We start from the raw sequence: 27417 nt of genomic DNA, 5'->3' as shown, positions 1-27417 counted from the left end.
ACCTAGAAATGAGCAACCCCCAATGCTATCATTACGAAGCCCTGAAATGCCAAGAGAGGACCATAAAGAAGAATACCCTCAGTCAACTAGTCCTGGGACTCAGTGAAGTAACTACTAACACTACTAACAATAACCAGCCCCAGGACAGTGACAACGTAACACAAAGAATTCAACCCAACACAATCGTCGCTAAGCAAAAGGAAAAATATGTCATATTGGGCAGAAACAACAAAAACCCAAAGCAAACTCAATTGCTACTTGGCCCTAAACACAACATGGCTGATTACCTGACCATGGTAAAGGATAGCAAACTGAGAAAAACCTTGACAATGTACAGACTTAGTGAACATAGCCTGGCGATCGAAAAAGGTAGACACAGGCAGACCCGGCTACCAAGAGAGGACAGGATATGCTCTCACTGCAGTCAGGGAGTGGTGGAAACAGAGATGCACTTCCTCACAGCTTGTAGAAAATATCAGGGCATAAGGGAGAATTTCTACCCAAAATTCACAAAAATATGCCCGGAATTCAGAAATTGGAATGACGACCAAAAACTCCCATACCTACTAGGGGAAGAGAGAAATTGTGTAACACTAGCGGCACACTATGTTACAGCTTGCCATAAACAGAGGGACAACCACTAAATATAAGAAAAGAGTATATATAAATGATATGAATGTATATTTATACACTCAGGGATATATCTGTTTATACACTGTATGGATAGATCTGTATTTTTGTGTACAAACATGAATGTTTTTCGATGCTTTGGCAACATAAGATGTAACTTGTCATGCCAATAAAGAAAGAGATAGAGATAGAGAGGAGAGAGGAGAGATAGATAGATAATGTACAAAGTAAAGAGGTAATGTTAAACCTACATAAGCCATTGGGTATGCTAGTCAGGATAGTGTGTCCAGAGTTGAGCACCCTACTTTAGGATGTTACGGTCATGGAAATGGTGCAGAAGAGATTCATTAGGAGGACACTAGAGACGAGAGGCTTTTGTTATGAGACGTGATCAGAGAACCTGGGACTGTGCAAAATTATGCAGAGTTTTGATAAAGGGAAAAAAGGGAAAAAAATATTTCCATTGATCAGTGATTCTTTAATGAGATCATAAATTAATCACTAAATAAACTGAAAGGAGAAAGTTTCCCCCCACCCCCTCCAGGATTGTTAGAACATAATACGCCCAACCAGAAGTAGAATTCATAATAGCTTTAAAAAGGGATAAATATTTGAAAAGATTTATAGCATGGGACTGAATGGTGAGCTCTTTCTCTTTGAGAGTCGATACAGGATGATGGCCCAAATGGTCTCCTTCTATGCATGACATGAGAATGCTTAGAAAACAATTTTTTTTTTTTTTTTTTTAAAGAATAGACTAGGTTTTTGATGTGCCAAATGATCTTTACCCTCAACTTTGGTTACACTTGCTGCTAATACAGGAAACTCTCGTTTAAAGGGCACCTAAATATCCAGAATTCTCTAATAACCGGCAAAATTCATACTCCGAAAACAACACCTCAATAACCAGAAATGTTGCCGAGTCAGAGGACTCTATTTTCATTGAGCCGTGGAGTCAGGCTTGGAGGCGTGTGGGGCGGGTTAAAATCGCAATAACTGGCGGGAGGGACCCCCCTCACCCGCCAAGCAATTTTAACTCGGGCGTGTCTGATGGTCCCGACTCCGTCCCGCATCCAACAGGCGGGAGTGGTCTTTAAGGCCCTTAATTACCACTAAATGGCCTCTATAATCCTATTTTAACAGGCCCTTGCGAATTTAACCCATTTCCCATGTAAAACACGCCTGGTGGGAATCACGAATGTGAAACCCGGCGGGAGCACCATTGGATTGCTGACTATCAACTGCAGGTCAACCATTAAAGAGATTTGATCAGCCATCATTTGCAGGTGGCAGGACTTCGTGGTCTCAGGTCTGGGGCAACTTTTACAAGGCTTAACCACACCTTTGGAAGGTTGGAGCCTCACACCCATCTCCAGTGTGGCCTCCTGGGAAACCCCTCTCGCCACCTTCACTCAGCGCTTCCTCAACGGAGGCATATACCAGAAGCATGGGAGCCATTTATTTCCTTCCCATCTGGGCATTAGAGGAGCTCGAGCACCAGCCACGGCAGCAGCAGAACCAGGAACAGCAGCACCAGCTGCAGCTCACCCACCTGAGGCTGCACAGGCCAGAAGGGGCCAGCGCCTGGAAGCCCGTCGGCGCAGGAGATACCCCCCCAAACAGGGTCTACAGACACAGGGTCAACTATCTCAACATGTCTGAGCAGTAGTGCCAAAGGCGGCTCCGACTTTCGCGAGAGGTAGCAAGACCTGCTGCCCAGAGGACCAGGTGGACAAGCATTACCAGTGGCCGTCAGTCACCACCGCACTCAACTTTTTTGCCTCAGGCTCATTCCAGGGATCAGCAGCAAACATCAGCGGCATCTCCCAGGCAGCTGCAGACACTTGCATCACGCAGGTAACCGATGCCCTCTTTGCCCTCACGCACAATCACATCCATTTCACCAAGGATCGAGCAAGTGTCACGGTGCGAGCGGTTGGATTAGCTCACCTGGCAGGCTTTCCAAGGGTGCAGGGCGTCGTTGACTGCACACGTGGCCTTAAGGCACCCCATCGCAATCCAGGTATTTTTGTCAACCGCAAGGGCTTCCAGTCCCTCAACGTTCAGCTGGTGTGTGACCACAAGGAAATTTTGCATGTTTGTGCCATGTACCCTGGCAGTTGCCATGACTCCTTCATACTGCGCCAGTCTAGTGTGCCTCCGCAATTCAGTCCGCCAGAAAAACTTAACGGATGGCTACTTGGAGACAAGGGCTATCCCCTGAGGACGTGGCGAATGACACCACTGAGGAGGCCAGCCAACGAAGCTGAGGAGCACTACAACTCCAACCACATTTCCACCAGATTCATTAGAAGATGCGCTTCAGATGCCTGGATAGATCAGGTGGAGCCCTGCAGTACTCAGCAGCCAGGGTCTCCAGAATCGTCGTGGTTTGCTGTGCACTTCACAACATGGCACAGCGTCGTGGCTTGCAGATTCCGGAGGACCAAGTGGCTCCTCACATATCCTCCTCAGTTGAGGAGGAGGAGGGTGAAAACAAACATCCTGCAGAGGCCCATCAACCTGCGGCAGCACTACGCGAGAACATTGCTGCCCGGGATGCAAGGAAAGCACTCATCCTGGCCAGATTTGCTTAGCCTAGTCAATCAAACACTTTTGCCTCGCAGCTTCTTACCAGAGCATTGACAATGGCCAAGAACCAGAGGATTCCTAGCACTCTGACCACCATACTGACAGTTGCAAGTATTCCCAAAGCCTCAATGTGGAAGTCCCAATAGCGAAATGACAGACGCCACAACTGCAACATTTGCCATCAGAATTTTTATGCACAATTACGACGTGATGGCATTTTTACACTAAACACAAAATTTCACCCAAGTGACTACCCTTGCTACGACTTGTGCTTTATCTGCCCCTTACGCGTGCTCCTACGTAGTGCTTCCCCTGTGGCTTCAGCAGATGTGGAGGCCCCTTGCTCACTTTCCTGCTGCTCCTGTCTCGACACCTTTGGCGGGCATCCTCTGGGGTTGCGAGCCTGTGAGGGCTCGTCAACAGTCTGCTGCTCCTGCGGCTGTGCAGGAGTTGAGACGTCTATCTCACTTGGGTGTGGGCTCCGATGGGGCTCTGACCGAGAGCTCTGCAGTGGCATGGAAGTGTGAGCGCTTGGAGAGGAGCCCTCACTTCCTTGAGGTCTGCCACCAACCTCCCTCTCATGGGTCAGGTCCCCCTCAGCGCCTGCAAGTGGCTGGAGAGCACCTTGCTGCACATCAGGGGGGCCATGGGGGCCCGTATCTGCAATGGCAGTCCTACTCAGAAGGACTTCCATGAAGGTCTGGTTTCTCTGTTCAATAGATGCCCATCGCTCAAGAGATGTCATTCTATTCTGAACAATGACCATGTTTTCCATACCCCGGCGACTAAGCGCCTCCATGGCCGTAGCCGCCCTCTCCTCTACCGTAGCCATCCTCTCCTCTACGGTAGCCAGCCTTACCACGGAGGTAGCCATCCTTTCCGTGGTGATGCGTTCATGCGCCAATGACTCCACAAAGGCTCTGCTCATGTTTGCTATGGACTTCTCCATTCGCTCCACACTCGCAGCGACCCTAGAGAAAACCTGCCAGAGACTCCTGCATCTGTGCCTGGAGTTCCATCACCTCTGATCTTATGGATGGACCTAGAGGCAGAGGGTCAACATGCTGCTGAGCCGAGCTGGCAGAGTCCTGCGCCCTCCGACTAGGACTCTCCACTGCTGTCCTTGTCTCCACAATCTGCTGATGCTCACTTGTGAGCTGTGATACACCAGGTGACAACACTGCTCTATGTCCCGAAGGTCCCACCGAGGTGTGTGTCTGCGCTGGTGCTGGGTGCGCTGAATTCTGCTGACGCTGCGCCCTCAGAGGTTGCAGCTTCCTCTGAGGAGTCTGGCTGCTCAGCCTCTTCTTCCTGGCTAGGGGGGACGGATGCTTGTGATGGTCCTGTGGGGGAGTAAAGGAAAGAGTCAGAGATGTGATGCAAAGGCTACATGCACATAGCTTATTGCAGATGCTCATAAGTCCATCTGTTACAGCTTCACAATCATTATCAGCGACTCATGCAATGTCAAAGAGAGAGATGGGAAACCTTTCTGTCACCAGCTTGCTGTGTTGCACCCATCTGTCCGTCCTCCACGTGCGAATCATCCTCAATGCCCATAATTTCCAGGACGGCCTCCTCCCAGGGGGTCAGGTGGGTTATTGAGGGTGGCCCTCCTCCTGTCCTAGCTCGCTCTTTTGTTGTGAGCTCTCTTTTCCTGCAACGAGGGAGACAAGTGGAGGTTGAGTGAGAATGAAGGAGTGAGTGTAGAGATTGCATAGCATAGATACTTAGGAGATAAAGATGGAGTAAGGTTGCAAGACCAAGGGCCCTCCCTGTGTGTTGTCAGTTGTGTTCAAAGCATCAGAGCGATAGGGAGTGTGAGGGCTGCATGGTGGAATAGTTATGTGAATGCGAGCAAGAGAGAGGGAATGAGTAAGGGTGCATGGATGTCAGTGTCAAGTGGGATGTGGAGGAAGAGATTGCTAAAGGTGAGTGCTGGTGAGGAAAGGCAATGGGGATCAGATTGAGGGTGATGGGAAATTCATACTCACTTTTCCAGTGCGCTGAAGGTCATGAAATCCTTAATGCACTGTATCCAGGGTTCTGCGGGTGACTCCCAAGGAGTTGACCTCCTCAGCCACCTGCATCCACACAGCCTTGGTCTGAGTGGGAGGCCTTACTCCCTGATGAAGGGAACAGGACCTCCCCGGTGGCCCTAGCCCCATCCACCAATGCCTGCAGGGCCACCTCGTCGAAACAAGGAGCTGATCTGGGCCTCCCGCTTGTCATCTTTCCTGTAGGTCCCTCTGACACCAAATGGAGAAAGCTTGGAAGCCTGCAGAAGAAGCAAGGCTTGTTGTTGACCTTAAATGCAACAGCAACGATGACATCATCGGAGGGGACTTTCAATCATGAAAAACCCCTTTGCAAAGGCTTCCCACACGTTGGAAATCAATTGGCCAATTTAATTCAAATTGCATCAATCTCCCACATCCATTTAGATTAGTGTGGGAAACACGAAATTCGGATAACACGACACCAACCCACACCTGAATGAAAATCGAGCCCAGAGTCTCCCGCGGTGGCCGAGTTAGTCAGTGGGGGTAGTTCTCCAAACTGCCACTACTCGGCTTTTTGGCGCTGTCGGAAGTCCGAACACCTCAATACCCCTGTAACAGGAGTCTGACTCTCCCGCGCTGCCGCTAGTCTCTTCCGATCCGCCATTTTTCTGTGTGCCTCTCCATCTTATCGTGAATTATCTCCCCCATCTTGCATTATGGAATTCCCAAAAGTTGGTCCAAGCAAAAGGAAGAGAGTGGTGTTGATTTTCTGTTTTAAAGTTGAGATATGCCAACAACTAGATAGGGGAGAGAAGCGTATCAACATTATGAATGAATTCAAAATCGGTTCATCAACAATCTACGACATCAAATCGCAGAAGGATAAGCTGCTCAAGTTTTATTCAAGCTCGGAGACATCGAAGAGTGTAGAGAAATGGCGTACGCTTCATAAGCCTAAGCTTGAAGAGCTGGATACCGTGCTTTATGAGTGGTTTTCTCTTAAGCGTTCAGAGGGTGTTCCACTTTCCGGACCCATGCTAATCGAGAAAGCGAAGGGTTTCTATGTAAAGATGGAGCTCACTGACAAGCGTGCTTTCTCCGAGGGATGGCTAACGTGCTTCAAGTTACGGCACGGGATACGACGACTTGATATTTCCGGGGAGAAGAAATCAGTTGATCACGACGCCGCAGAAGAATACTGCGATTATTTCAATCGGATTGTGCAGCAACATGATTTGTCGCCAGCACAGATATACAATGCCGATGAAACTGGCTTATTTTGGAGGTATTTGCCAGAATCAACGCTTGCTGGGGCTAGTGAGGCTAATGCTTCAGGTTACAAGAAAAATAAAGATCGTGTAACCGTGCTAACGTTGTGCGAACACTGCTGGATCACACTGGGTTAAACCTCTTGTCATTGGGAAGTATAAAAATCCCCGTGCATTTAAAAATGTGAGGCACTTACCTGTTGAGTACAAAGCTCAAAGAAATGCTTGGATGGATAAGGAAATCTCTTCGTATTGGTTCCATCATATTTTTGTTCCATCTGTGAGGGAACATTTCCGTAAAATAGGGAAACCTGAAGATAGCAAATGCATTTTATTGCTCGATAATTGTAGAGCCCATCCGCATGCATCCGAGTTGGTTTCGGGAAGTATTTTCACCATTTATTTGCCACCAAATGTAACTTCTCTCATACAACCCATGGACCAGGGCGTTATCCAAAATCTCAAGTGTCATTACAAGAAAGACTTCCTACGTAAACTGATAAACCAAGATGACAATATTCACACATTTCAGAAAGAATACAATCTTAAAGATGCCATCTTTAATGCTGCATGTTCCTGGAACTTGGTGAAAGATCACATTTTGAGGCAAGCCTGGCGCAAATTGTGGCCTTCTGTAATGTTTGCTGAAGGTTCTTCAGAGGAGGAATTTCATGGGTTCAATGTTCGTCTCAAGAAGAGTACAATAATGGAAATGGCTGGCATGGTGAAAAATGTAGGCCCAGCAAACCCTCTACATAACCTCAGTGAAAGTGATATTGAGCAGTGGGTTGATGCAGATAGAGAAGTTGCTGTTGTGCATATGCTAAGTGATGATGAAATAATTGAGACTGTTTTGAATCCAAAGAAAGAAAAGGAAAGTGAAGAGGATGAAATTTCTTAAGAGATGATGATTTCTTGGGCTAAAGCTGCAGAAGGATTTGCTTTAATCCTCCAATTTGCTGAAAGGCAGCCTTGCTACACTGCCCAAGAAGTTATGCAACTCCATATTCTGCATCCCACCTTTCTACAAAAAAGGCAAGAGTCCACTAAGCAAGCATACATCCGGGACACGTTTAAGAAAGCTTCCAAAAGAGTTGGAGCAGTGGAAGTGCCTGAAGAATCTGTTGAAGTGCATGATCCTGATGACCCAGCTGGTATGGATATTCCTGATGAACCAGCTGACTTGGAATAAGTGTACAGTCAACTACAGTACTGTATAGTCGTTTACTGTATAAGTTTTGTTTTACTGTTAAGTAATGAAAGAGTTATGGATTTCCCTCAACTGGCAGTACTGTACTTAATCAAGCATCTTCCACCATCCATTTAACACAACATTCTGTAGCTGAGTACCCAATTACTGTATACTGCACATTTTTTGATTTTTTAATTTTTGTTTGTTAAAAATAGCCTCGGTAGATAACCCTCTCCGTCATCCAGAATTTTTTAATCAACCGGCACCATCCCGGTCCAGATACCAGAGTTTCCTGTAATCAGACCTTGGAATACTCACTAACCGATTGTTTGGAGTACTACAAGTATGATCTTTTCTAGTTGTGATTATTTTACCTGCATACTTGGACAAAGGCTGAGATTAGCTTTTCAAAGGAATTGCAAAATAGCTAGATAGCTACAGCTGATATGTAACTCAGTCTCCAACAACATTACTTTTCACACTGCTGTAGAAATCAGCATTATACTACATGGTGCATCAGTGCAGCACACAAGATTGCTGAAAGGCATCTTTTGCAGGGTTTCTAATACCGTACAATTCCAGTCACTGAATTCACCTTGGAATTGCTCCCCACCATTCTACCCCACACCCCCCAAAACATGTTCCCTGCTGTAATTAGATTTTTTTTTATTCGTTTATGGGATGTGGGCGTCGCTGGCAAGGCCAGCATCCCTAATTGCCCTCGAGAAGGTGGTGGTGAGCTGCCTTCTTGAACCGCTGCAGTCCCTGTGGTGAAGGTACTCCCACAGTGCTATTAGGTAGGGAGTTCCAGGATTTTGACCCAGCAACGATATTGGAACAATTACTTAATGCTCCCAATCTGATGTCAGCTAACCTCAATTTCTAATCCCTGTTAATTTGCAGTTCATTAATCAACTTGCAGTTCGATCACGCAATTATAACATGGAGTCTTTTGGAGCCGATGCGCACTCAACTGAACAAAGGGATACGATTCGGTACCAAATGATCTTCCCAAGTTCTTTTTGGCATTATTGGTGAGCAAGCATGTACAGGAGGGGGGAAAAGTACCATTTCTCAACAGCCAATAAACTTGTTACATTTTCAGTATTCTACTGTAATATTTCTGGCCGGGGTGTTTGGTTAGCTTTAAAAATAATTTATTGCTACTGGAAGTTTAGCTGCAGTATACAGATTTCATTATTTTCCTTCTCACGTCCACCCCCAAAAAAATCCTAAGATACTGCTTCAAGGTTCGCATTTCAACGGAATGTTTAAATTCCTGATTATGTATTTGAATACATGGTTGACAACCCAGGGGATTAGCACTTTCAGCTACGAAATTGTTAACTCAGTAAGAACTGCCAGTATGTTCACACATCAAAAAAACTTTTGTAAGCATTAGCACATTAAATATTAATGTTCTTATACTGGCTAGACAGTTACTCACAGTGACATATGTCCAGAAAGTACATCTTTGCATATGGGCTGTTCAGCCAACGTAAGCCAGAACTCACAAGCTTCCAGTGCTACATTTTCATCTTGATCCTGTGTCCTCTGCAACATGTACTGTAGCAAAATAATGCTTTCAGTATCAGTAATGCTCAACATCTTGGAAGCAAACTGGGTGTCAAGTTTCAATGAAGAACTTCAAGTGTTTATTTATTTAAATCTTCAAAGCTGTATGTTATAGAACATGGCTTTGAAAGGAACCAGTCCAACACCACGCAAAATAAATAGAAATGTCAAAACACTAACTTACAAGGTAACTGCATAAATTAGGTTATCGAGAATTACTGCATTTTACACAGAAGTGTTTATACCACAACAGTAGGCTTACATTTTAATATTTGATCTTGAGAATATTTTTAAGATTGTCAAGAGACCAAATGGTGGCATGACTTGCAGAACAAGATACATTTTTAATAAAGTGAACAAAATCTACTCTCAAAAGTACCTATTTTCATAGAACAATTTACCAGGACAAAAATAATGCAGAAAAAGAGTGCATGTACTTTACTGGTGGAAAAGGATTAAGCTTCTTCAGACTATTGAGAAAGACAGAAAAATTTGTATTTATACAGCACCTTTCACAACTGTAGGACATCCTAAAGTGCTTCTGAGTTAATTACTTTGTTTAAAAAAGTGTGTAGCTGCTGTTATCGGCAAAATAGTACTTTAATGTAGTTTTCACCTCAACAATGTTGTGCATCTGAGGAAGCAACCGATCCATTCGAACTTCCAGCAGCATAACAAGTGCACGGCACACATTTTTTCGTACTTCAGATTCTTCGTCTCCAGCCAATGCAAACAGGTTCTAAGAGAACAGTATTTAATAGTTAGAACTGCATATCATTTTATATATTGCACTAGAGACTTGCAACGGCATTACTTCTTTTTCTCTGTGGGCTTTCTTTGGCGCAATGAATTCAGTGCCCAAAAGTTAGCACCAGCAGAAGTGGAGCTGCATTAAGTGGTCAGAATTCAGTATTCCTGAGAAGCTCACAACAGACTAAATCTCAATACAGGAAACTTCGCGATATCTGGCACCAACGGGACCAGCGTGATGCCGATCTATGAAAACTTCCGGACAGACCAGCGCTAATGTTGAAGGATACGGAGGTTTTCATCTCCGTATCTGACAACAAACACTGTTGCTTAGCAACAGCTTGTAAACAGTCGGCCTGTACCTTGGAAGCGTCTCTGTAGCTTAGCAACAGCTTCAGAGAGGCTTTCCAGAGACTGACTGTTTAAAAAAAATGCTAGAAGAAAAAAAAACCTAACAAAACGGCTGCTGATTTCTGCCGTTAGATCGAAGTTTCTGGACATACAACCTCCGGATAAACCAAAGTTTCCTGTACTACATATACTGCCAGTATGCAACATGAGAAGACTGCACACGTTGAACTGGTAGCTAGTATGAGTCTGCTTTCAAAGTTTTACATTTGGAGATTTATCAAAATAAATTAAAATATCCTTAATGCACATACAATAGCTGACATGGGCAATTTTTCGATGTTTCCAAATCTCACTTGAGAATAAGAAATGCAAGTCAAATGTCTCAACTGTAGACCATGAAATTTGCTTGCATGCATCTTTGATTCAGACAACCCTCGTTAACTCATCCATCCAACTGTTTGAAAAACCAATCTCAATTAACCAGGATATTTTAGGAAACATTAAAAATGCTTCACAACCAGCACTAATAGTGTTTAATACAATTGCCCCCACACTCCTTTATACTACAGTAAAAGGAAGTTTGCATGGGAAGATTCGAAAGATACAATACAAAACTTGGATAATTAAGCTGCTAAGCAGTTTCTAAAGTAGTACAATTAAAAATATTAATTTGAAAAAAGCACACCAGCAAATGGCCAAGTGTCAGGGGAAAAAAACTATTTATAGGGTCAATTTGCCACCAGTTTCCAAAAAAAAGGCTGGTACAGGAAACTCTTTTTATCCGGCACCGACGGGACCGGTGTGCTGCCGGTTGATCAAAAAGTCCGGATTACAGAGAGGTATACTTACAAAGGTACGAGAGCCCCGTACACGGCCACAGATCCAGGCGTCCCTGTTGCATGGCAACAGGTGCAGGAACCCGTTACACGGCCACAGATCCAGGCGTCCCTGTTGCATGGCAACATGTGCAGGAGCCCCGGTTATAAGGCTACAGATCCAGGCGTCCTTGTTGCTTGGCAACAGGTGCAGGAACCCCGGTTACACGGCCACAGATCCAGGAACCCCGGTTACACAGCCACTAATATGAAGTAAAACTTACCTGAACCTACTCCTGAATTTTGCCGGTTAAGAGAGGTTTCTGGTTATTTAGGTGCCGGTAAAGAGTTTCCTGTATATTGGTTCAACCAAGTGCACCTTTTATCTTTGCAGGCTTCACCAAAAAAACTGCACATTTCTCATCAAAATATTTCATTTCACAAGATTTAGTGTATTGCAGTAGGGACAAGTATTGACACACTGATCAGCCCATCTCTCTCAACTGTCCTGCACTGTGATAATTCCATTAATGGTGTTCAATCTATTCTACTGTTTTAAGTCACTATCTTGTTTCCTTGTCCGTTACAACATGCAGGGGTGTCCGTATTTTTAAAAAAATCTGAGATCCTCGAGGCTCCATTGTACACACCTGTACAGTCCCCAAAGCTTAAATCCAAGTTTCCTTTCATTTGCATACATCTCCAGCTACTGATGCTAATAAATAGCGCATGTCACTCCGCTACTTAAGAATGGTGGGAAAGGGAAAGCAAGCAATTATAGACCAGTTAGCCTAACATCTGTTGTCGGGGAAATTACCAGAGTCTATAATTATGGATAGGGTGACTGAACGCTGTGAAAATTTTCAACTTATCAGAGAGAGCCAGCATGGGTTTGTAAAAGGTAGGACATGCCCGACGAACCCGATTGCAGTTTTTGAAGAGATTACTAAAGTAGGGGACGGGAATGTTCGTGGATGTTATTTATATGGACTTCCAGAAGGCATTTGATAAAGTCCCACATAAGAGACTGATAGCTAAAGTAGAAGCCCATGGAATTGAAGGCAAATTATTGACTGGTTAGGAAATTGCCTGTCACTTTAATTCTCCACTCCACTCTTACTCTGACCTCTGTTCTCGGCCTCGCACACTGTTTCGACGAAGCTCAACGTAAACTCGAGTAACCTCCTCTTTCTATTAGGCACTTTATAGCCTTCTGGACTCAACATCGAGTTCAACAATTTCAGACCATAACCTCTGCCCCTCTATTTTCAGATGGCAGCTGTTGATGATTCTGCTATACCCATTTATACCTCTTCTAGTCCCATCTTTTGTTTCTTTGCTTGTCCCATTACCATCTCCTTTTGCTTTGTACAATCATACCTTTTGTCACTTAATCACTCCTGCCTTCCACCTGATCACAGACCTTCCCTTTCGTTCTTTCCTCTCCTCCCCTGCACTTGCTTAAAACCTGTTACATCTCTAACTTTTTCTAGTTCTGACGAAAGGTCATCAACCTGAAATGTTAATCGTTTTTCGCTCCACAGATGCTGCTTGACCTGCTGAATATTTCCAGCATTTTGCTTTATTTTCAGATTTCCAGCATCCGCAGTACTTTGCTTCACTATAAGTGTCTTGCCATTGTATGGAACACGGTATTGTGATCAGCCTAATCTCCCCATCAAAGTTGATGAGGTCAAGTCTGGCCTCCTTATCAAAATGGATGAGGCATTGTTAGCCCTGATCACCTAAGGGTAAGTCAGTAATCAGCATACCATATCTACTATACCAGCTCGAACGTATGTTCAGGGTAGAGAATCCCCTCAAAGGTGCAGACTAGGTTTGTCCGGGCGGACGCAAATGCTGGCAGGAGCCTAATGCCTGTGTAATCTGAAGCGGTCTGCAGAAAGTAGGATCCGTGGGATCCAAGGGGTGGGGGCCGAGAGGACCGTGAGAGGCGAGAGGCCAGGGCACGAGCTCTACCCAGCGTGGAAGCGGGCAATATATTCCCAGTTTCCATTTTGTAAACTATTGCTTAAATACTGAGTGTATTAAACTGTTCTTGGCAATAAAGTGTTTCCCACTGTAACCAATTGATGTCAATTCAAATCATTCAGAACAATACGACAAGGCTGCTCACCCCAAGTATTACATTATGACTTATGTAGACAAAACTGTATACCTATTCATTTTTTTTTTTATTGAAAATTTAGAGCTCATTACCATGAGTTCTGAATTTAGTAACTAATGAGGCTTAGTATACCAATATAAAGACAAGGATTTACAAGTTCCAATTTCCCCATGGAGTAAATACTTCCTGGTCAACACGTGCACACTCACCAGCCCAATATGCCAACAGAAAAAAATCACTAACACTTATCCATTTAATATACCATGATGTCAGAGTTCTATCTGTATGACGTTCCCTTCCAAATTCTATGATAGGCATCTCCAGAATAGGAGATGCCGATGTTGACTGTGGTCAGGGATAGAGCAATTCTTCAGAAGGGCGATGTTTCCATTTTAAGATGGTCTTACATTGAGTAAATTATTATTCTGCATTACAGCATTCTTCACATACCACAGGGGAATGACCTCAATGCCTTACAGAGGAAGCATTCCCCTCAGTCCAAAGGACACCAGCGTCTAAATAATCCTTGGTCAAACCAAAGTAATGTTTCGTGAACATATGGAAATTTTGACAGGCAACAGCTTTACAGACACTAATAAGTCACTTAAAATAGGCCCAGGGCATGGCAGCTGACTTTGTAGAACAATTTGAAAAAAAACTAAGTAACAACAGAAAATGCTGGAAAAACTCAGCAGGCCAGGCAACATTGGGGAGATAATCATCCATAAGATAATCCAACGAAACTCCAGAGCATTTACCGGGAAATATGTTTATGCGACACACACTTGTAGACTGCTGCAAATGTCATGAGACCGAATTTCCAGGATTAGTTGAACAGTGTTGGGAACCCCATTCGCGTAGGAGAGCCCTTGCTCCCCATGACTTGGCGTGTACCATTACCTGCGCAGGTAATTTGTAGAGAGCCAAGGATCAAACATAAAACCCTCAACACTGCATCTTGGCTTATTGGTTATAGGTGTCTTCGTGTGATTGTCCTCTACTTCAGAAGTCAGCAGAATAAGCACTCCTCCAGACCATTGTTTAGATTATAAATCTAAAGTGAGCAGTAGTTTTGACACTGTAGATGTACATCCTGATGATGTTCCTCACTGACTTTAACTTTTTAATGCATTATTGGAAAGATGTCATAATAAAAAATACCCAAAGGGGCAAAAAGTAATTGTGAGTAGCAAAGTTTGGTTGCAGAGGAGACATTTTATTTTCTTAAATTTAATATTCCTTGCTTACTCAAACACACTGATTAAAAGCTTCCACCTAAACAGTTTTAGATGTACTTTTCTTCCCATCACCAAAGTCCAAACATTAAAATGAAGCCATTAACTTTTAGAATTGCTCACAAGTGCTATATATATTATATATGGGTCTTGTGCTACCAAGGAACCAATGACAGATAAGCCTCTTCTGTTACTTTTCCGACAGACTAATCACAATGATTAAAACCCAGAGCAAGTTACCATAAAATTGGGCAGGTGGAGACCAGGGATTAATATGCTTTTGCTGTATAAACTGAAGTCTGACAAACTCATTATTGTTTGGCCTACATGTACAGTCATTGATCCAGAGCCCTGTCAATCAAACACGGAACAAAGCAAGTTGATCAAATGCACACGAATAGTAAATGAGATGGCCATAAAATGAAAAACAGAAGTCAATGGATTACTAATTGGCCAGTGAGTTTTCACAAAAGGACACCAATTTGTGATAGATATGTCTAATGGTTTATATGGATTCCATTTTTAATTACACAATTTTGTCTATATTTAGTCTTAGTTTATGGTGACTAAGTTTTACTAAGTTTTGGGGATTGTATTCTGTCATTCCATCCACTTTTCCATTAAAAAAAGCAACTCGTGTCTTGGATGATAGATGCACTATTCAAATGATAAAGTATTAAACTGTAAATATTTTGGAACTCTTAACATTATTGGAGTATATTAAAGTAAATTGTATTTTAGGGAAAAAAGTCACATCAACCTTTAAATGCAAAAGATCTTGGGTTAATGACTGAACCAACTGTTGTTCAGTCAGCTTCCTTGTACTGTTAATCAGAAAAGCTTCTATGTCAGTAGCCCTGATGATATTACTAGGTTTCACAAATTAAAATACTAAAAATAAATGTTCTGAAAAGGGTGTTCCAATTCATGATTGTGATAGATCTAAAATCTCAAAACAACCAGCATTCATTCTTTAAAAAGAGAATCAGGGAATTGCAACAGTCCTTATCCCAATGTAAAAGTAAACATACCTCAATGAAAGAGTCGATATGCAACATCAAAGCTTGCGTTCTACTGATGATGAACTGGTTCACACAGGCAACAGCATGAGACCTAAAAACATTACAGCATTTTTATATGAAAAAAATGACTTCAAATTCAGTTATGTCCATGTCAAGTTTATAAGTTTCCTCTGTTGTAACCGAATGTTAAGGATTTCTAAAATTGTTTTGTAACTGATTATCTGTGTAAAAAAGTCTTAGTGTTTCCAAATTAAACTATAGATGACCATTAGATTGGGATTACCTAAAAAGAATTCAGCCATCTTCAACTGTAGTTTCCCCTCCAGAGATTAAGAAAATTACGAACCAAATGTCAAACAAAGCAAGCATAATAGAAACATGTCAAAATGCTTGAAGCTAACAAATTTATCATGCATTATACTTAACTAAATCCATTTTGTGAATAAACTGATGAGCAGTATCCAGTAACTGCACAAAACCTCCTATGCAACAACTGAAATTGTCTAGACTTGGTGTTGGGGGGGGGGGGGGGGGCGCGCGGCGGGATAAAGAAAAAAAAAATCAAAGTCCTACAAACAGCAGAGCTGGGACTTGCATTTTGCAGGAAATTTGTATAGGCTGTGTGAACTGGTGTAGTCGAATAAAAAGTTACAGTACCCAATTTCTACCACTAGAGGAAGCTCTAATATTTACATTGCCCTGAGAACACCTTATGTGGCAGAAACCCACAATACTCCTTCCTATCTCTAATCTCCTTCAGCCCCACAACCAACTCCCACCCCCAGAGATATCTGCACTCCTCTAATTCTGCCTTCTTGAGCAACCCTGATTATAATCGCTCAACCTTTGGTGGCCGTGCCTTCTGTTGCCTAGGCCCTAAGCTCTGGAATTCCCTGCCTAAACCTCTCCGCCTCGCTACCTCTCTTCCCTCCTTAAAACCTACCTCTTTGACCAAGCTTTTGGTCATCTGCCCTAATTTATCCTTGTGGGTCAGTGTCAAATTTTTTGTCTTAAAATACTCCTCTGCAGCGCCTTGGGATGTTTTACTACGTCAAAGGCGCTATATAAATACAAGTTGTTGTTGTAGTAAAGGACACACCAGACCAGGAACAAAGATATACCAAATGGAAGACACAAGGGGGCAGTTGACAGAGAACCTAGAACAGATATATATTTGGGGAAGAATGTGTCCCATCTTCTCCCATTTTGGGGAACCCTTCAAGATCATAGTTATAAATATGATTTCCCCTCCCTCCCCTCCCCCATCCCCAATATGTCCACTTTCGTAAGAACATAGAATTAGGAGCAGGAGTAGGCCATTTGGCCCTTCAAGCCTGCACTGCCATTCAATAAGATAATGGCTGATCTTCGACCTCAACTCCACTTTCCCGCCCGATCCCCATATCCCTTGATTCCCCTGGAGTCCAAAAGTCTATCTATCTCAGCCTTGAATATACTCACCGACTCAGCCTCCACAGCCCTTTCGGGTAGAGAATTCCAAAGATTCACAACCCTCTGAGTGAAGAAATTCCTCATCTCAGTCTTAAATAGCCGACCCCTTATCCAAAGACTATGCCCCCCTAGTTCTAGACTCTCCAGCCAGGGGAAACTACCTCAGCATCTACCCTGTCAAGCCCCCTCAGAATCTTGTATGTTTCAATGAGATCACTTCTCAATTCTTCTAAACTCCAGCGAGAACAGGCCGAATCTAATCAATCTCTTCTCATAGGACAACCCTCTCATCCCAAGGATCAATCTAGTAAACCTTCACTGCAGCGCCTCCAAGGCAAGTATGTCCTTTCTCAGCTAAGACCAAAACTGTGCACTCCAGATATGGTCTCACCAAAGCCCTGTACAATTGTAGTAAGACTTCCTTACTCTTATACTCCAGCCTCCTTACAATAAAGGCCAACATGCCATTTGCCTTCCTAATTGCTTGCTGTACCTGCATGGTAACTGTTTCCTGTACGAGGACACCTAAATCTCTCTGAACACCAACATTTAATAGTTTCTCACCATTTAAAAAAACTTTTTTCTATTCTTCCTACCGAAGTGAATAACCTCACATTTCCCCATATTATACTTCAGCTGCCACCTTAATGCCCACTCACTGTCTATATCCCTTTGCAGGCTCTTTGTGTCTGCCTCACAGCTTATTTTTCCACCTAGCTTTGTATCGTCAGCAAACTTCGATACATTGCACTTGGTCCCTTCAGCCAAGTCATTAATAGAGATTGTAAATACAGGAAACTTTTTTTTATCCTGCACCGACGTGGTGCCGGTTCATCAAAAATTCTGGATAACAGAGAGCTATAGTAAAAGATACGGAGAGCTGAGAGCTCCGTATAATGCAACAAACCCTGTTGCTTAGCAACAGGTGCAGAACAATGGCCACAAATTCCAAGCATCTCTGTAGCTTAGCAACAGCTGCAGCCACACCCTTGCACAGCAACAGATCGAGGAAGGCAAGTACAATATGAAGTAAAACTTACCTGAACCTACTCCTGAATTTTGCCGGTTAACCGAGATTTCCGGTTATTTAGGTGCCGGTAAATCGAAAGTTTCCTGTAGCTGAAGCCCAAGCACTGATCCTTGCAGCACCCCACTAGTTACAGCCTGCCAACCTGCAAATGGCCCGTTTATCCCTCCTGTCTGTTTTCTGTCCATTAACCAATTCTCTATCTATGCTAATATATTACCCCCTACCACATGAGCCCTTATCTTGTGTAACAACCTTTTATGTGGCACCTTATCGAATGCCTTTTGGAAATCCAAATATGCTACATTCATTGGTTCACCTTTATCTACCCTGCTAGTTATATACTCAAAAAACTCGCTAAACACAATTTCCCTTTCATAAAACCATGTAGACTCTGTCTAATCATATGATTTTCAGCATTTTCCCGACGACTGATGTCAGGCGAATGGGCCTGTAGTTCCCTATTTTCTCTCTCCCTCCTTTCTTGAATAGTAGGGTTACATTTGCTATCTTCCAATCTGCTAGGGCCATTGTCGAATCTAGGGAATTTTGGAAGATCACAACCAATGCATCCACTATCTCTGCAGCAACCTCTTTTAGAACCCGAGGATGTAGGCCATCAGGTCCAGGGGATTTATTTGCTTTTAGTCCCATTAGTTTCTCAAGTACCTTTTCTCTACTAATATTAATTACTTTAACATTCCTCACTCTTATTAGCCCCTTGGTTCCCCACTATTTTTGGTATCCCAACGTTCTCTCAACATGTCATGCATGTAAAATCGCATAGTTAGTATATTAGCCTATAATAAATTTTAAAAAGCCTAAAACTCAAGTTCATTTACAAACAGCCAGTCCATTTATAAGTGAAAAAATCATTCAAGTGACACAAATTCAATTTTATACCGAAGGGACATCTGATAAATGAATCGCTAGCAAGAGAAACATGCGAGGATGAGATGCATTCAATTACTGCAACATTTTTGAGAAGAATGGCCAAATTTAAAAACTGCTACACATAAAAAAAAAAGTTTTGAATGTAAAATGGCTAGTGTAAAAATGCAGCATACTCCCAAGTCTTGACGAGTTAGAACTAAAGTTTCTGTGTTGTTTAATAGTAAGCATACAAAAAAGTTTTTTTTAATGTACCCAAAATTTAAACATTCTGCATATTAAAGTACGTAACAAGCTCTGATCATGCAAGTTTCTCCTAGGTGTGTGGGAGAAGATGGGACAAAGCTTGACCTACAAGGGACACGTTCTTCTCTAAATACCTTTCTGTTTTAGTTTCCTGGCCAACTTCCCCATTGCTTCTTCCACTTATGTATTTGTTCTTTGTCTGGTGTATCTCTTATATGTCCAATCTTATCCCATCTCCCATTCTAGAACTAGGATAATCTTTCAAGATTAGCACTGAAATTTAACTGAGACGATTGCATGTTTACAAAAGTTTAAGAGAAAATTGACAAGTGGTGTAAGGGGGCTGTAATGAACTCAAGCACTGTTAATTGGATATCGTGACATTTTTAAATTTAGAAAGAACATGAAGGTCTGACTATTTGAAAAGAATTACTGTAGCTTTCATGAAATATTATGGATAGCTTGAATATCAAAATCATACATAGTATGAATTGAACTTGCCTTATCTTGGAACTGCTGTGTTTAAAAAATTGCAGAAATTTAGGAATCATGACATTGAGAGGTCTATCCAGGATATCACTGTCTAAAATCTCAGCAGAGTCTTCACATATCTTCTGAAGAGCACCAAAGGCTCCCTGAATAGGGGAGAAAACAGTACAACAAATAAATTCCAGGCAAATTGTCAATTATGCTCTACGATTAGGAAATTAACTTGTAACGGCACTTCTGATATTGTGACAACTTATGATTTGAATGAGAGCTAGTCTAAAAAATGTAGCATAAAAGCAGCTGAGCCAGCTGTTTAAGGATACAAAGCTGTATGAACTGATGACCCACTAGATAGTGTTTAGACAGCAACTGAATGCACAAGTGAGGACACACCTGCAGTCACAGAATCACAGAAACCCCACAGTGCAGATAGAGGCCATTTCGGCCCATCGAGCCTGCACCGACACATATTCCCACCCTATCCCCGTAACCCCATGTATTTAATCCCCCTAACACTAAGGGTCAATTTATCATAGCCAATCAACCTAACCCGCACATCTTTGGACTGTGGGAGGAAACCGGAGCACCCGGAGGAAACCCACGCAAACACGGGGAGAATGTGCAAACTCCACACAGACAGTCGCCCGAGGCCGGATTCGAACCCGGGTCCCTGGCGCTGTGAGGCAACAGTGCTAACCACTATGCCACCGTGCTGCCCTTATGTCTTGACGTAGATAAAAACCAGACAAGTCTCCAAACTCCATCCCCCCAGTCATTTTAAACTTTTCAGAAGTATTAGCATGCTAATTAGAAGTTCAAGGAGACAGACTTAAAGTGATGCTCTCCTAGCAACGCAATGGCATAGAAAACACAACATTCTTTAGCTCCGTGTTATTGTGAAAGCCGAGTACCCAGGGACCATTCTAATTGTTTAGATTTATGTTCACTGGTGGAACTGTGGTTGCCAAGGGGACACTTGTACAGTATAGCACATGACTGAAGGGGATACAGCTGTTAGGAGTCTGAACAAACATGCTGTTATTCCCATATATGGAGAGAAAACAGTCCTGCAGCAACAATGCCAATTTAAGGAATACAGCTGTGAAATTCTGGTTTTCAATCATATTCGTGTTAAAAAAAACTGGCACCCAGGAAGTCGAGAAACATGGTATTTAAAGACAAAGTCTCCACCAGACAAATATTTGTTTCAAACGCCCCACATACCACGTTCTGCATATAGCACTTTATCTCTAGCTGATCTAATTTTCACTACTACAAACAAACCTTCGTTATAATCAACTGCAAATGATTAACACCGTGAGCAATGTTGCACTCAATCTTTCAGTGCATACAAAAACAAACCAGAAATTGAACATGACTACCCAATAAAACTTTGTAGAGTAATATACAAACTCTGGGTTAGCATAACACCCTCAATTATGTGAGCAAAAATTGAATTAGTCATGTGAATACATCAATTAGATTACTCTTTGCAAACTGCGAGATAAAAAAATGCTCTAGCATAAGACCCAGTCACAGCAGATCCATTTTGTTACTTATTTTTGGCTGACAATGATGCTGACTGCTGAAGGACTTTTTCAACATTCAAAACTTCCTTTTCTTGCAAATTTCTTAAGGATCTTATCAAATGGAATTAATGAATAGAACCTTCAGAAGAGTTCTTGGAATAACAATATTTATCTGGTAACATTTGTTTTTTGGTGCACAATTGGTCTTGCAGTGTTAGAGATGAAAAGCTTTGAAAATGTTTATTAGGCTGATTCAAAACCTATTTACTTCAACTTGTAATAAAGACCTCAACTGCAAAGGAGGCCTAGTCAGCACAGAAGCTTTGAATCAACAATAAACAGAATTAGTTTGAAACATGGATACTAAAAGCAACCCAATGCTACACAGAAGCCCTTTGCAACAAAAAACAGACTATGCAGATTTGTACACTATTTTTGTGCGTGTGGGTTTGGGGGGGGGGGGGGGGGGGGGGGGGGGGAGAAGAGAGAAGAGCAGGGCAGAATAGATGGTTGTGAACTCCACTCCTACTATTTAAGCTCCACTGCTACCATATTCATCTACAAGTGGTGGCACAGGGTTAAAAGAGAAACATCACTAAGGAGCTATATATATGTAATTTCAAACTGAAGCTTCTTTATAAACATTCCATATAATAACTATCTTATAGGAGAAAATAATCAGTTTGATTGCTTTTCTGCAGCCCCGTGGATGCAGAATATTTCAGGTTAGGATGCAACCAGAGAACTCCATAACTGAACATTTTATTAAAAAAAGTGACTGAACTGACCAAATATAGATTAGTATCTTTTTCATTACGGATAGATCCACAACAGTCAGTCTGTCCATCAGTCAATCAATTATTTTGCAATTTAGTACTGGTTAACTCAACTCAGCTGGTTAAGTCCCCGCCGCTTATAGCGGGCACGTCAGTGTTAATGCGATTTACCCGCTATAAGAAGTGGACTGTAAAACTGCATCTAGAATTCTTGTGCACGAGTGTTTGAGCGAGACACCAAAGCTTGATTACAGAATTCGTATTTTTAGATCATACAACTGGCTCAATTTTCAAGACACTTGCCTAGCCACATTAGTATCCGACGCCTATCACTATGTTTTCCTCATTGTTACAAACCATTTTAACGGTTAAACTGTGTTAATTGAATGGAATTTTATTTGTTAGCGAAATTTTGAAGAAACTGGTAGTGTTTATATTTATAATGTTTCAAGTCTCCAATGAGCTTATCGGTACAATAACAATGACTTGAATCCAATACAACGGACAAACATTAATCGAGTTGGAAATGGTTGTCACTAAGCAAAACTGTCCTCATGGAAATAACAAGGATTTAGAGTGCTAATTCTAATTGGACAGCTGAGGCCAATGCTCCCAGGACCTCTGCTGCTCACAATTAGAAATAACTTCCATGACAACATTTTTTTGCTGTAGTGGAATCTCTAAATGTAACAATGATTATGAATTATGTCAGATACATATAATACCACAAGTCTGATCCACTGCTGCCCGAAACAGCCACCGCCTTTGTAATTGAATTCACTGCAAATGGCTATTTGCTCGATACAGCCGGTTGACCCTAATAAGCATGGATGGTTTAAGTGGTGGGGACTATACTAGGTTAGAAAATGACTGAACATACGCCTACACATTTGTTTTTCTTTCACCCCCATTAAAAAATGCTTACCAACACCAGGGTTGGATGGCAAATAGAGCACCTTCACACCATCTCACCATCTATTTTCTTCTTAAAAGAAAGTAACTTATTGATGTGCCTTCAATAACCACAAAACTAGAAGTTATAGACTTTAACAAGTTGACTTTTAATCACTAAGATCAGAGCTAACATCGCAACACACCGACTGGCTCGCAGGAATGAGTCATACAGATCCTGGGATCTTTAAGTAAGAGGAGTCAGGGGTGGAGCCAAGACCTGGAACCTTCCAGGTTAGTCAGGAAAGAGGAAGTGAAACTATACACCGTGTGGGAGAGGGTAATATACATGAGTGCAAAACGAATACAGGCAAGACAAACAGATTTCATTACATTCACCCCTTCTTTAGATTTAGTCCATCGGGGTGATGTTTCTTAAAAGTTGGTATAAGTGAGTCTGTCAGGAGGTTTTGCGGTTCTCAGTGATCGGCGCAAAGCCGGTTGGGGTGCCTCTAGGGGAGTGGATTCTGGTTCCTCCGCTGTCCGGGCCTCCGCTGTCCGGGCCTCCGCAGTGTCTTCCAGGTTATCTACAGTGTCCTCCAGGTTAAAGTTGGGTACTGATACCTCTGGGCTTCCTGTCTCTTTTTGGTGTAGGTCTTCCTCGGGTAGTCTCTCATCGTTCTCTCCGCTCCCCGAGGGAGCGAGGTCTTTTATGGAAACAGTGTCCTCTCGCCCGTCAGAGTATTCGATATAGGCATACTGAGGGTTTGCATGGAGGAGCTGTACCTTTTCCACAAGGAGGTCCATTTTATGGCCTCTCACGTGCTTCCGCAATAGTACTGTCCCCGGAGACGTCAGCCATGCGGGTAGAGATATGCCAGAGGTGGATTTCCGGGGGAAAACGAACATCTTTTCGTGAGGGGTAGCGTTCGTGGCTGTACATAACAGAAACCTTATGGAGTGGAGCACGTCTGGGAGGACTTCCTGCCAGCGGGAGGTCGGAAGGCCTTTTGACTTTAAGGCTAACGTGACAGACTTCCAAACAGTAGCATTCTCCCTTTCCACTTGCCCATTACCCCGGGGGTTGTAGCTAGTGGTTCTGCTACTGGCTATCCCCTTTGAGAGCAAGAACTGGCGCAGTTCGTCACTCATGAATGACGTCCCCCTATCGCTGTGTATGTAGTTCGGCATGCCAAGCATGCAGAATAGATTACAGAAACACTTGATGACCGTGGCACTGGTCATGTCTGGGCAGGGAATGGCGAAGGGGAAGCGGGAATATTCATCAATGATATTGAGGAAGTATACGTTACGGTTGGCAGAGGGAAGAGGTCCCTTGAAGTCCAGACTTAGGCGCTCGAATGGCCGTGTGGCTTTGATAAGGTGTGCACGGTCAGGCCTATAGAAACGAGGCTTGCATTCCGCACAGATGCGGCAGGCTCTGGTCATTACCCTGACCTCCTCGATGGAGTGGGGCAGATTGCGGGACTTTATAAAATGGTATAGTCGGGTGACCACTGGGTGAGAGAGGTCGTTGTGGAGACCCTGTAATTTGTCCGTATGAATGCTGGCACACATTCCCCGCGATAGGGCGTCTGGGGGTTCATTAAGGGCTCCCGGCCTGTACATAATATCATAGTCGAACGTGGATAGTTCGATCCTCCACCTGAGTATTTTGTCATTCTTGATTTTCCCCCTTTGTTTGTTATTAAACATGAAAGCCACCGACCGCTGGTCGGTGAGCAGGGTGAAACGTTTGCCGGCTAGGTAGTGTCTCCAGTACCGCACTGCCTCCACTATAGCCTGTGCCTCCTTCTCGACAGAAGAGTGCCCGATTTCAGGTCCCTGAAGGGTTCGGGAGAAGGCCACAGGTCTCCCAGCCTGATTGAGGGTCGCAGCTAAGGCAAAGTCTGACGCATCGCTTTCAACTTGAAAGGGAATGCTTTCGTCCACTGCACACAGTGCAGCCCTTTCAATGTCCTGTTTGATACTGGTGAAAACCTCCCGAGCTTCAGCTGATAGTGGGAAGGATGTCGATTTAATGAGGGGTCGGGCCTTATCAGAGTAATTGGGCATAATACGAAAAAAATCCCAGGCACCTTTTTAAAGCTTTGGGATTGTGTGGCAGGGGCAGTTCCTTTAGGGGGCGTAATCGGTCAGGGTCCGGTCCAATTACCCCATCTTCCACCACACAGCCGAGGATACAGAGACGGATTGTGTTGAAGACACATTTGTCTTCGTTGTAGGTTAGATTCAGCTTTAGGGCAGTTTTTAAAAATCTCGCAGATTTAGATCGTGGTCTTGCTGGTTGTGCCCGCAGATAGTGACATTGTCCAGATAGGGGTAGGTAGCTTGTAGTTTATTCTCGTCAACCATGCGGTCCATCTCACGTTGGAAGACCGAGACCCCATTTGTTACCCCGAAGGGCACTCTGAGAAAATGGTAGAGGCGCCCGTTCACCTCGAAGGCGGTGTATGGGCGGTCCTCCGTTCTAATGGGGAGCTGGTGATACGCGGATTTGAGGTCGATAGTCGAGAAGACTCGGTATTGCGCAATCTGGTTGACCATTTCTGATATGCGGGGTAAAGGGTAGGCGTCCAGCTGGGTATAAATATTAACAGTCTGGCTGTAGTCAATTACCATCCGTTTCTTTTCGCTATTTTTAACTATGACTACTTGGGCACGCCACGGGCTGGTACTGCATTCAATAATGCCTTCCCGCAGGAGTCTGTCCACTCCCGCCTTGATAAAGTGTCCGTCTTCCAGACTGTACCGTCTACTTTTGGTCGCTATGGGCCTACAGTTCGGAGCGAGATTAGCGAATAAAGAGGGCGGGCTGATTTTTAAGGTTGATAGGCCACAGACTGTGAGTGGCGGCTGGGACCCGCCATATGCTAGCGTGACACTTTCGTGGTGGCACTGGAAGTCCAGGCCCAAGATTACATTAACACAGAGTTCTGGCATCACGAGGAGTTTAAAATCCTTGTAGTCCGTGCCTTTTACAGTCAGTGTTACCACACAGTAGCCCAAAATGTCCGAAGTGTGGGGCTTAGCAGCCATAGCAATTCTGCTCCGTGTAGGGGTTACCGTTAATGAGTGCCGCCGTACCAGGCTAGGGTGGATAAAACTCTCGGTACTCCCACAGTCAATTAAACATTTCGTTAAATTCCCGTTTACCTGTATGTCCATCATGGATTTTGTCAACGGGTGTGGCCTGGATTGATCCACCGTGATCGAAGCCACTGTTGGGCCCTGGGCGGCCGTTGAGTCGGGAAAAGATGGCGGATCCCAAGATGGCGGCCCGCACGGCACGCACGAGGCGGTGACGGAGTTGGAAATCGGATTCCCCCTGCAGACTTTGCTAAAATGCCCCTTTTTCTTACATTTGAAGCATGTAGCGTCCTTCGCTGGGCATCGTTGTCTGGGGTGCTTGGCCTGGCCGCAGAAGTAGCATTTCGGGCCTCGAGACATTGCCGCTGTAGTAGGACTCCTGGGTGAACTTCTGTGTGAGGACTCCGGCGGTGTAGAGCTGGTCTGAGACCTGGATGGGGAAGATGGCTGATTCCAAGATGGCGGCCCGCTCGGCGCGCATGAGGCGGTGAGGGCCGCATGGCTGGAAGAATAAGAGTCAGAGTTTTTCTGGGCCACGTCCAGCGATCGCGCAGTAGCCACTGCCTTTTTTAAGTCCAGGACCTCCTTCTCCAGCAGTCTCTGCCAGATATAATTCGATTTGAGGCCCGTGATGAAGGAATCGCGGACCAATTCGTCAGAGTACATGTTGGCCGTCACGGCCTTGCAGTTACAGTCTCGGGCCAAGTCCTTTAGGCCCTGTAAGAAATCGTCCATTGATTCCTCAGGTCGCTGCCTGCGTGTAGCCAGCAGATGTCTGGCGTACACTTCGTTTACTGGCCTCTGGTATTGGGCCTTCAGGATAGTGATGGCCTCCGTGTAAGAGGTGGCGTCCCGGATGAACGAATAAATCCGATGATTAACGCGAGTAGTCAGTAGACTCAGTTTATCTCCCTCGCTAGCGGATGAGGCCCTCGCGAAGAGTTCGAAGCATTTGAGCCAGTGTCCAAACTGATTTGATGCTTCAGCAGAATGTGGATCCAAGTCCAGACGCTCTGGTTTTAGGAGTCGATCCATCCTAGTATTCTTTAATGATTAAAATTGATGTGCCTTCAATAACCACAAAACTAGAAGTTATAGACTTTAACAAGTTGGCTTTTAATCACTAAGATCAGAGCTAACATCTCAACACACCGACTGGCTCGCAGGAATGAGTCATACAGATCCTGGGATCTTTAAGTAAGAGGAGTCAGGAGTGGAGCCAAGAGCCAAGACCTGGAACCTTCCAGGTTAGTCAGGAAAGAGGAAGTGAAACTATACACCGTGTGGGGGAGGGTAATATACATGAGTGCAAAACGAATACAGGCAAGACAAACAGATTTCATTACACTTATAACCAATGACAGAGCACCAACAGCAACAACTTGTATTTATATAGCACCGTTAATGTAGTAAAACGTCCCCAGGGGCTTCACAGGAGCGTTAT

At 43.8% G+C, this 27417-nt stretch overlaps 1 protein-coding gene across 2 annotated transcripts in view; it reads right to left on the bottom strand.

Annotated features, from left to right (window-relative positions):
* tnpo1 (transportin 1) overlaps nucleotides 1–27417 on the bottom strand; it is a 155766-nt gene that overhangs the window by 92434 nt on the left and 35915 nt on the right. For both annotated transcript variants that reach the window (XR_015078660.1, XM_085990105.1), the window contains exons 6-9: nucleotides 19679–19812; nucleotides 15571–15652; nucleotides 9877–9999; nucleotides 9133–9251 (exon numbers count right to left, since the gene is read on the bottom strand). Coding sequence is in view for 1 of the 2 variants with exons in the window: in XM_085990105.1 (XP_085846231.1) it covers nucleotides 9133–9251; nucleotides 9877–9999; nucleotides 15571–15652; nucleotides 19679–19812 (458 nt within the window). In the remaining variant the exon portion in view is untranslated. The remainder of the gene's footprint in view (nucleotides 1–9132; nucleotides 9252–9876; nucleotides 10000–15570; nucleotides 15653–19678; nucleotides 19813–27417) is intronic.

Source organism: Somniosus microcephalus, chromosome 1 (assembly GCF_052327205.1).
Source record: "Somniosus microcephalus isolate GS21.2 chromosome 1, FLI_Smic_1.0, whole genome shotgun sequence".
Lineage (NCBI taxonomy): Eukaryota > Metazoa > Chordata > Chondrichthyes > Squaliformes > Somniosidae > Somniosus > Somniosus microcephalus.
Note: the sequence above shows the minus strand (reverse complement) of the source record. Positions and strands in the feature narration are given on the sequence as shown.